Source organism: Elephantulus edwardii, unplaced genomic scaffold (genome assembly GCF_000299155.1).
Source record: "Elephantulus edwardii isolate Elephantulus edwardi_28Jun2011 unplaced genomic scaffold, EleEdw1.0 scaffold00050, whole genome shotgun sequence".
NCBI lineage: Eukaryota > Metazoa > Chordata > Mammalia > Macroscelidea > Macroscelididae > Elephantulus > Elephantulus edwardii.
Window position 1 is genome coordinate 1,933,592 of NW_006399800.1, and position 11,377 is coordinate 1,944,968.

At 38.4% G+C, this 11,377-nt stretch overlaps 1 protein-coding gene across 1 annotated transcript in view; it reads right to left on the reverse strand.

Moving 5' to 3' along the window:
* The window catches only part of ZWILCH (zwilch kinetochore protein), a 38,935-nt gene extending 28,673 nt beyond the window's left edge, over positions 1 to 10,262 (reverse strand). Inside the window, exons 1-5 of the mRNA XM_006886633.1 lie at positions 10,215 to 10,262; positions 5,750 to 5,845; positions 1,528 to 1,646; positions 904 to 1,103; positions 155 to 225 (exon numbers count right to left, since the gene is read on the reverse strand). Coding sequence (XP_006886695.1) covers positions 155 to 225; positions 904 to 1,103; positions 1,528 to 1,646; positions 5,750 to 5,761 — 402 coding nt within the window. The 5' untranslated portion in view covers positions 5,762 to 5,845; positions 10,215 to 10,262. The remainder of the gene's footprint in view (positions 1 to 154; positions 226 to 903; positions 1,104 to 1,527; positions 1,647 to 5,749; positions 5,846 to 10,214) is intronic.
* Positions 10,263 to 11,377: the final 1,115 nt, after the last annotated feature.

The following is an 11,377-nucleotide window of genomic DNA, read 5'->3' on the forward strand; positions in this document are numbered from 1 at the left end:
ACCAGTACACATTTTTATTTTAGTCATTATCTGACATAAATATTTTGACACTGTAGAGAAACATCTAGTTGCATCAGAAGTGAAAAAAATCTCTTCAGACTAGAAAAGCAGGTTAATAAAATTTTGAAAAAATGAGTAGGAGAAAAATACTTACAGTAGACAAATGATGTCTTTTCTTGTGTGAACTTTTTAGGTCTTCAAGACGCATAGAACAATGTTTATCAGCTAAAGGACAAAAAAAAAAAGAAAACTCAACTCAAACTTGTACTGTAACACCTGGAAAATGACAATTCTCCAAATTCTGAGAGTACTAAACTCAACCCTGGTAACTGTTAAAACATAGTTTTAAAAGGTGTATTAATGACATATTTATAAAATAATAAAACTGGAACACAGGACAATGTTAACGTAAGAAATATTAAGGGAGCTCTGGTGGCCTAGTGGCAAGATGCTGCATTGCAATCCCAGAGGATTCAAATCCACCAGATGCTGTGCTGGAGAAGGAGGGACAATCTCCTCCTGTACCAGTCAGATCCTATTTGATGGTACACATAAAAAAATTCCTTCTCCTGAACATTTAATTTTTCTTCTTTTTTTTTTTTATGTGTACCATGTTATTGATCTTTCTCTCCAATGAGATATATCAAAGGAAACTAGAACATAACAGGCATAAATTCCTTTACAGACTTTTGGAGGTCTATTTCTGTGCTTGTAAAATTACCTTCTACAGGCTATAAGTTACAAACTGCAGTAGATTCCGAGTGATTAATCAAAATTCTACTGCATGCACGTCCCCCTCTTAAGATTCTTTGCTATCCACTTCCATGGTAAAAATCATGCTAGTAAGGCTCTTTTTTTTAAAAAAAGTATTCATACAAGAAAGTGGGAAGAGTGAGAGCTCACCTTTACAGCTAACCACAGAGAAGACAATGCCAGTAATGTCGTCATTTGTCGTGATGACCTCAGCTCCCAACCAACAGGTTCCCTCAGGATCTGAACTGTCACATCTTATCCAAAGAGGAGGAAGGGCAATAACTGGCTGCTTAATATTCAAATGGGTCATATTAGGATTCTGAGCCATTGTGTAAAGTCCAATTAACTGCCTTGAAAATAGAAGTTGAAAGAATACATTATAGAAGAGACTGCTCCCAAGAAGTTATGCAAACAACCAAGAGTTTTCTTTGCAAAGGTATTGTGAAGGGTATCAAAGAAGTAGAAATCTGGGAATTAAGTGGCAAGATGTCTATAAACACTTCTCCTAGAAAAAAGGTAACAGAAGGGTGCACTAGTCAGACTAAAGTGCATGCAAGAGGAAAGCGACAGAATGTGACGGGCCTGGAGCTGGGAGTTCAATATGGCAAGGACATAGGAAGGTCAAAAGTGAGGAGATGAGAGGGATGGGAGAAGGAAGGTTAAGGAGAGAAAAAGCAAGCCTGGATTAGATACATGCTCTTTCCAATGTTTACAGTAACACTTCAGTTTAAATGCCATTCCCCATCCTAGTGATAAGGGGAAAAAAAATCTTACCTTGCTCTCCCAACTGGTAAAGCAAGTGGTCCAACATTCTCACCAGCAGAGAGGACAGAAATAGCAGTTTCTTCAGAATGTACTTCTCCAATAGAATCTGTTTCTTCCTTTTCTAAAGGCTTTGAAAATGTCTGGGAATTAATTAACCAGATAAAGGAAGGAACATTTAAGATCGAAGCTAGCATTTTACCACGCTAGGGGATCACGGGAAAATAGCACATGATACCCTCATTTCTAGTCCTTTAACAACACGTGACTGCATTACAGCAGGAAATCACAGCCATAAATTAGTTTGGTACCAATAAATCATGCCATCAGAAGTATCTCCACTAATGTATGAAGACATAATCATCTAAGTTCCCCCTGGTAGAGAAAGCATCTAATCCTATATGTTGTTGTTGTTATGTGCCATCGAGTCACAAGAGCCCTAAAACGCCGTTCTATCCTGTGCCAACCTAGCCATCTCAAACGCACTCATTCCCACTACTCCAGTCACAGAATTGGTCCATCTCATTGAAGGTCTTCCTCTCCTGAGCCACCCCTCCACTCTGCCAAACATGATGTCCCTCTCCAAGGACTCAGTCCCTCCTTGCAACATGCCCAAAGTATGTCAGACAGAGCCTCAGAATCCTTGACTCCAAGGAGCATTCAGCTTCACCTTCTCCAGGGCAAACCTGTTTGTTCTCCTAGCAGTCCATCGTATATTCAACACTCTTCTCCAGCACCACAGCTCAAAGGCATCAATTCTCTTTCTGTCATCCCTATTCACTGTCCAACTCTCTGATGCATAGCACGTAATTGCTAAATATATATATATATTTTAAAAAGAGGTACTCTCATATGCATAAAGCATTCAGTTAAATGTAAAATTCCAAAGGACACGTGGGTGTTGCCAACTTGTTGCTCCCAAATGGTGAAGATCACGTTTCTGGCTTATAACAGTAAGTCCACAGCCAGCCCTTATTCTCATATCTGTTCTTCTGAGTAATCACTTTTCAGCCTCACTGCACACCAGGTTTTATGACAGGATTCCTAGATCTATGTATTTACATACTAACTATCTCAGCTCTGTCTGTGATAAAAATAATTGTAAGAATTAACATTTCCAGAGCACTACTACATTCTCTAGTCTATGTATACATACTATATATATTGTTCTAAGTTCTCATTTACACCTCAAATACTCTGAGACTAACACTATCATCACACTTACTGTATAGGTGAAAAACTTGGTGCACATGGCTAACAGACTCACAAAGCTACTGCAAAGTCAACATGTGAACCTAGATTGTTCCACTGTAAAATCCTAGTTCCTATTCATTAAGCTCTTCTGAAACCAAACTAACCTTGCCAACTTTATATCACACATGAACATTTCTTCTTTTTTCTAAATCCTAGATTTTATCCCTTTCCTAGCCGTGTCTCCGGTTTCTAGAACTAAAGTTATTTAAAAAAGGTTATCTATTTCTCCCCACTAGTCTACTTTTTAGGGAATTCTGGAGGCCTAGCAGTGGCAAGATGCTGTGTTGCAATCCTAAATGTGCATGGTTCGACCGACCACCAGTTGTTCTACAGGAGAAGGATGGGCAATCTCCTCCCATGCAATTAACTGTCTCTGAAAACACACCCGAGGGTCAGCTATGGGTCAGATCGGACTCAATGGTACACAACAACACCACTCTTACTTTTTAAACAGTGTTGTATTTTGTTACATTTAGGGTTCTGTATGTAGGAGCTGACTGAGAGTACCTAACAACCACCACTACCACCTTTTTATACTCCTTAGTATTCTATCTACCTAAAACCCTGCTTTAAACTTTATTGATAATTGTAAAAATAAAAGACAATTCCTTATTAAAAAATGCCAGGGCCTCATTGCATTCCATGTAACTCTCACAATGCCAAGATGCAGTGCTCTTGATCTTATAACTCAGGTTTCTATAAATTCCCTCTGCTCACTTTTTTTAGATAATTCCTCGTCACTTGACTATCTTAGTTTTTCAAGCTCATGCTTTTTATTTCCCTTCTCCCATAAAAAAAAACTGAATTGAACCACAAAATTAAGCTGTAACTTGCCAACTACCTCACCACTGTAGAGAAGCAGTAAAAATATTCTTTCACTAAAGTCAAAGACATATAACATACCTCTTTGTCTTAGAAAAGTTTTCATGGGAGTATGGTTTGTGTAGGGTGTGTGTATGTGCATGTGCGCATGTGTTTTATAGAGTTGTCTGTTCATTCATCACAGGGCTCATACAAGAAGCCTCAGGAGGGCATGAAGATAGACAGGGGTTCTTTCCCAGGGAGCATCTCACCTTCCCACAGCAGAGCCTGCTCCTATTTACTTTAGGACAGAATGCAAACAAAGAACTGAGTCCTGGGCCCCATTGGCATTCAACCTATTAAAAATCATCACAATTACTGTACCACAATGGTTATAATTGTGAAAGATGAGGTAATAATTATATAAAATGGTAAAATTATTTGGTTTTATATTTAACAAATACAACATAAAATATCTTAGTCTTAACTACTCATGTTGTGTTATGCAAACAATAGCTATTAGCCACATGTGGCCCTGGAGCATTTGAAATTGGCGTAATTGGAATGGAGATGTGCTATTAACCCCTAAGGTGGTGTCTGTCTGGCAGTTCAAATCTACCAGTGGTTCTTTGAGAGAAATATGGGCAATCTCCTTCCCTGAGATTTACAGCCCCCAAAAACTCACCAGAGAATCAGCTGTGCATTGGCATCAACTCAACAGCAATGAGTGAGTTCAAAGTGCTAAGTGTATTTCAAATACACACTAGATTTTGAGATGTAATGACAAATTAATTTAAAATAATAGAATTTTTATAGTAATTAGATGCTAAGGTGATAATATCAAGTAAAGAAAGAAAAAATATTAAGATTAGTAATACTGTACATACTACTCAAAGTGAAGCTTAAATGACCCAAAGATCTGTCAAAGTGAGCAGGTAACTAAACAGTGATACATCTATCTCATCAACTACTACTCAACAACAAAAAGGAGAGAATTACTAATATATAGCAAGAATCTGGATAAATGTCTGTGGGAAGCTGAATATCAAATTTAATATGAATAGTAAACCAAATGCTATATCAGGATTATGAAGGAGGTTTAATACAAGCTAGAATTCACCCTGTGTAGCACTAAGGCAATCCTTAAGAGTCTACATAATTCATAGTTTATATTTACTGAATCCCTCCTTCCTTAGATAAGCATATGGTAAACAATAGAGAAGAACTCTTGCCTTATTTGCAAAAGACTTCCCCATGATCCTTTGTTTTTGTTTACTACTCCCTTGTGATTTTCCTTTGTTTTCCTTCCACATGATTTTCAATAAAAATACAGGGAAGCTGGAATCCAGGCACTTCAGTCATTGACCCCATCTTTACGCTTTCTGTTTTATCTCATTCCTGGTTTTTGTTTCATTGTTAATAATTATAAAAATACATTACCCTTGGTCTGCAACAAATGTCAAAGGGTGTTATACTGAATGAAGAAAGCCTCTAAGACTTCCAGACCATGAGATTCCATTTAGGGACATTCTTGTAAAGAAAAACCACAGAGACACAGAAGTGGTCAGGGACTGCCAGAGGTTAGGGGTCTCTTACAGAGACAGCACAAGGAAATTTTTTGGGGGTAATGAAATTATTCTGTGTCCTGATGGTAGAGATTACCACATTTTATATATGTGGTAAAATACATGAAACTGGACCACATCATCAGAACTCCCTATGGAACAGGAAATCGTGTTTTAAAAGCCAATTATCAATTTTTTAAAAATATGTACTTATCTTTTTTAAAAAGAGACTACTACTTGTTGGTATGTGACATCAATTTGGAAATAATTCACTGTTAACCCTCCAGAGGGTTTTTAGAGGCTGTAAATCGCTTGAGAGGAGGCTAGCCATCTTTCTCCCATGAAGCAGCTGGTGGACTGGACCTGGACTATAAGTGTCTTTGGGTTGGCAGCTCAACTCCTTACTACTAGGCCACCAGAGCTCCCTATAGAGACTACCAGAAAATCTTAAATTATGTATGTGTTCATATTACAATTTTATTAGAGACAGTGGACTTATTTCTAAAAAATTAGAATCTACTTTGGAAAAATAAAATTACATTTGAAATTATTCCTAAGGAATCACATTTGGTCATCCAAGACTAACCAACCAATAACATTGAATTACTACTTACCACTTTTTCCATGATGAATATGATGTCATTTTCACTTAAAATGTTTTTAAGAGGGTTTGGTTGACCTTTGTTGATTAACTGCACTTGAACATCCGTCTGCCAAAAATAAATGTCAAGTAATGCTCTATATACACACTAAGATTTGTATAAATATTTAAACATGGAAAGACAAGTTTTATGAAGGTGACTAGAAAAGCAAATTTGAATAAGACAAGTGTTTCATTCTTTGCTCATGCAAATCTATTTCTTTTTTTTTTTTTATCATTTTAGATTCTTTAATGCATTCGGGAAAAAATTGCTTCTTTCAAATATATAACAACATTTGAGAACTTGCTGGTATCATTCACCAAATCCCTGGTGTAAACCAGATTAAACACGGAGTTGAATCCTAGGAACCTGAGTTCCACTTCAATAACAGTAACGTTAGTAGAGACTTGGCCTAATGCCAAAATGGTTTCTCTTGATTTTTTTAAAGAGGATTGATTCTCTCATGTGAGAGTTAAACCAAAAGGAAATGTGTGGCATGCATTTCGTGTCCTGGATGTGGATGTAAGGGCAAATCTATTTCTTATATGTACATTCTAAATTTTTCTCATGTTTGACCTCATCCTACCTAAAGTGTATCTTAGCCTGTGATGACCTGTAGGATCACACAGATCAACCTTCTTCTAATCACACTGAATTCACTACAAACTGTTAGCCTTGCTGACTACACTAGGAAACTTGTTGTTATATGCCTCCGAGTTGCTTACAACTCATAGCGAGCCTATGTACAACAGCCCTAAACCCTGCTCTATCCTGTGCCAGTCGTACTGCCTCTGACACACCTATCCCAATTACCCCAGTCACTGAATCAATCCACCTCAAAGAGGGCCTTCCCCTCCTGCGCTGTCCCTCCACCCTTCCAAGTATGATGTCCCTCTCCAAGGACCTCTCCCTTCTTACAACATGTCCAAAGTATGTCAGACGAGGCGCCAGAATCCTTGCCTCCAAGGAGCAGTCTGGTTTAACCCTCTTCAGGGTGAATCTGTTTGTTTTCTTGGCAGTCCATGGTACATTCAATACTCTTCTCCAGCACCACAGCTCAAAGGCATCAATTCTCCTACTATCCTTAGTCATTGTCCAACTCTCTGAAGCATAACAAGTGATTGCAAAGACCATAGCCTGTATCAGACGCACCTTAGTCTCCAGAGTGACACCACTGATCTTCAGTACCCTGGAGAGGTCTCTAACAGCAGACTTTCCCATTGCAATATGTTTTTTTTTATTTCCTCGCTACTGGTGTCAAGAGTGTTGACCGTGGAGCCAAGCAGACTAAAGCTATTAACAATCTCAATCTCTTCACCATCCAGCCTGATGCTGCCAACTGGTCCAGTGGTGAGAATCTTTGTCTTCTTGATATTGAGCCTCAATCCATACTGAAGGCTGCAGTCCTTGACCCTCTGCAGCAAGCATTTCAGGTCCTCCTCAGTTTCAGCAAGCAGGGTTGTGTCATCCATCTGCATAATACAGATTGTTAATAGATCTTCTACCAATCCTGACACCACACTTCTCATAGAACCCAGCCTCTCAGATAATCTGTTCTGCATACATGTTGAAAAGATATGGAGATAGGACACATCCCTGGTGTATGCCTTTCCCAATTTTGAAACATGCAGTGTTTCCTTACTCTGTTCTGACGACTGCCTCTTGGTCCAAGTATAGGTTTCGCATTAAAACAATCAAGTGTTCTGGGATTCCCATTCTTCTCAGAGTCAGTCACAGTTTGTTATGATCCACACAGTCAAAAGCCTTTGCATAATCAATGAATCACAGGTAGACATTCTTCTGGTATTCCCTGCTTTCAGCTAAGATCCATCTAACATCAGCTACAATATCCCTAATACCATGACCCCTTCTAAACCCAGCCTGGACTTCTGGCAGTTCTCTACTGATACGCTGTTCCAGTCGTTTTTGGATAATCTTCAGTAGAATCTTGCTTGCATGTGAAATCAATCATATTGTTCTGTAGTTTCCACACTCAGTTGGTCACCCTTCTTTGGAATGGGAACAAATATAGATCTCTTCCAGTCAGTTGGCCAAGTGGTTGTTCTCCAGATTTCTTGGCACAACTTGGTGAGCACATCCAGGGCAACATCTGTTATCTGAAATACTTCAATTTATATACCATCTATTCCTGGGGCCTTATTTTTTGCTATTTCCTTCAAAGCAGCTTAAACTTCTTCCTTCATCACCATAGGCTCTTGCTCATATGTTATTTCATTAAAAAAAATTCTTCTGTGTCTGCCAGTTCCTTTTGATACAGTGACTAAGTATATTCTTTCCATCTTCTGTTAATACTTCCTGGATCATTTAATATTCTGCCTAAATCATCCTTGATTATAGCAACTCGAGGTTTAAATTTGTTCTTCAGTTCCTTGAGCTTAAGAAATGCTGAGCGAGTTCAGCCTTTTTGATTTTCTAACTCCAGCTCCTTGTACATTTCATTGTATTATTTTGCTTTGTCATCCCATGCAGCCCTTTGCAATCTTCCGTTCAGCTCTTTAGTATCTTGAATTCTTCCTTGTGCTTTGGCTTTTCTGAGCTCCAGTGCAATCTTCAGAGTTTCTTCTGACATCCATTTTGGTCTCTTTTTTTTCTCTTCAGTCTTTGTAATGACCATATGCACTCTTCCTGGATGATACATTTGACATCCTCCCACAACTCATTAGGCCTTTGCTCACTAGTGTGCAAGGCCTCAAACCTGTTCCTGAGATGGTTCTGAAATTCAGGTGGGATGAACTCAAAGTCATATTTTAGTTCCCATGGATTCAGTTTAATTTTCGTCAGCTTCAGCTTGAACTTGCATATGAGTAGCTGGTGGTATGTTCCACAATCAGCTCCTGGCCTTGTTTTCACAGCTGATATTGAGCTTCTCCAGCAGTTTTTTCCACAGATGTAATCGATCTGATTCCTATGCGTACCATCAGGTGAAATCCATGTGTATAACCTGCATTTATGTTTCTTATAAAACGTATTTGCAATGAATAGGTCATTGATTGTCCAAAATTCAATCATTCTCTCTCCAGCTTCATTTCTCTCACCAAGTCCATGTTTTCCAACTATTGATTCTTCTTCTCTGTTCCCAACTTTTGCATTCCAGTCACCCATTAATATCAAAGCATCGTGATTGCATGTTCAATGGATCTCCGACTGTAAAAATTGGTAGAAATCATCTATTTCTTCTTCTTTGGGTCTGGTTGTTGGTGCATATATCTGATTGATAGTGGTATTCTCTGGACTTCCTTGTAAGCATATGGATATTATCCTGTCACTCACAATGTTGTACTTCAAGACGGATCTAGAAATTTTTTAACTATGAAAGCAACTCTATTTTTTCTCGCCTTTTCATCTCCGGAGTAATATATCATATGATCATCTGACTCAAAATGCCCCATGATGGTCCATCTCATCTCTCCAATGCCTAGTATGTCAATATTTATGTGTTCCAATTCTTAACAATTTCTAATTTTCCTGCATTCATGGTTCTCACATTCCACGTTCCAATCACTAGTGTCTGATTACAACTGTTTCTCTTCCTTTGTATTTCCACACTTGAAAGTTCTACCTTGTTATTCTGTTATTCTTGTTATTCTCTGTTATTCTGTTCTGTTGTACATAGGATTTTTGGAGGCCTGCTATTTCAGAAGAGGATGGCTAATCCTTCTTCCTAGTCTGTCTTAATCTGAATGTTCAGATTTAGAGGAGACCTTAAAATATACCCATTTGTACAAACTATATTTTTTCATTACAGTTACAATATAGGTTCATTGTCAAGAAGTTTGCAAATAAAGGTAACTTATTTATTTTTTCTTAATCACCTATAATTCTACTGCCCTGGGGTAACCACTATGATGAATAGCCTGATTTGTATATATTATTCAAGATCTTTTTCAGGCATAAACATAAATCCACTTAAACAGAAATATATCTATTATTTAGCAATGTGCTAGTTAGGATTTTAGTAAAAACAAAGTATTCTAATAGTTTTAACCCATGAACCTCTTTCCATACCATAAAATAAGCTTTTACTATCTAACACAATGGCTCTATCATAACATAATTTATAGCATATAGGAGAAGTAGCATTTTTGTGATTAGCAGGGGCTGAGTGTGGGAAAAATGGAAAAAAGGTTAACTACAAAGCACACAAAGATACTTTATTGTTATAGGGTTAGTTACATGACTGAACGCAGATCTCAAGACTCATATAACTGTACTCTAAAAAGGGTAAATTCTATAGTATGTAAATTAACCTTAACAAGCCTGACTTTTAAAAACACACAATTTTAGGATTATTGCGTTAGGCTTACTGACTTTTAAAAACACACAATTTTAGGATTATTGAGTTAGGCTTAGTGACTTTTAAAAATTCAAATTTTAAGGTTATTGAGTTGTGCTTAAAATATAAATAAAAATCTAATACCTCATAGACAAATGGGTCTTTGAAGGTTCCTTTCTTCTCTTTTTCAAATTCCCTGGAATGTAAACCATATGTGAAAAATAAAGCTACACTATCTGCTTCACTGTTTAAGAACTAAGCTTCGGTTTATCCCTGGGAATGGCATAGGGAACAGCAGAAACAAAAGCACCCTGCATTTGATATTCAAAGCTTACTACCGTACAGTAGGAACTGACTCATAGCTGGCCCTCCAGTGGGTTTCTGTAAACTATATAAATCACATGGGAGGAGACGGCCCAATTTCCTCCCTCAGAGCAGCTGATGGGTTTGAAATACCAGAAAGGTGTAACCTTTGGGTCACCAGCACAATTCCTTACATATTAAGCAAGCAGAGTCCCTAAAGCACAGTTACAAAGAGGAGGAAATTCAGAAGAGGAATACATTCATATGTTTTATAACATCCATTTTTTCACAACATCTAACTATATACATAGCCATAGTCTGGTGTGCACCTTCTGGGAAACATCCACAGCTTGACAGGGCAGAAAGCCAGTCTGGCATTGTTCCCCCACCACCATGAGAACAGAGGACCCTGCTGCTGTAAAGGTCACTGAGGTTGATTCCCTTGCCTCAGACTTCCCACCTGCGCCTCTGTTGTGACTCATCAACGGCTGCTGGGGGACACTGGAGGGATCTGGCCCAGCAGCTAAGTACTCACTCAAGGTACTAAGGTATTTTCAAGGGAAAAGTAGATGCTGCCCCCACAATGCACAGTAGCCCCCAGATGTTTGTACAATGTCCAGATCATATTTATTATGCTCCATCAACTGTGTGAATCATAAAAAATTAGGGGAAAGAATTATGGCTAATACTGGGAAGAAAGGGAATTTCAGGACACTTAATTGTGCTCATTTGGAACTTGTATGTGGCCCAAGAAGCAGAGTTTAAACAGAACAAAGGGATAGATGTGCAGCAGGGTTACATCTTTTTACCATACTTATTCAACCTGTTGTTGTTGTTATGTGCCGTCGACTCATTTGCGACTCATAGCGACCCTATGCACAACAGCCCTAAACCCTGCTCTATCCTGTGCCAACCGCACTGCCTCCGACACACCCATCCCGGTTACCCCAGTCACCGAATCAATCCATCTCATAGAGGGTCTTCCCCTCCTGCGCCGTCCCTCC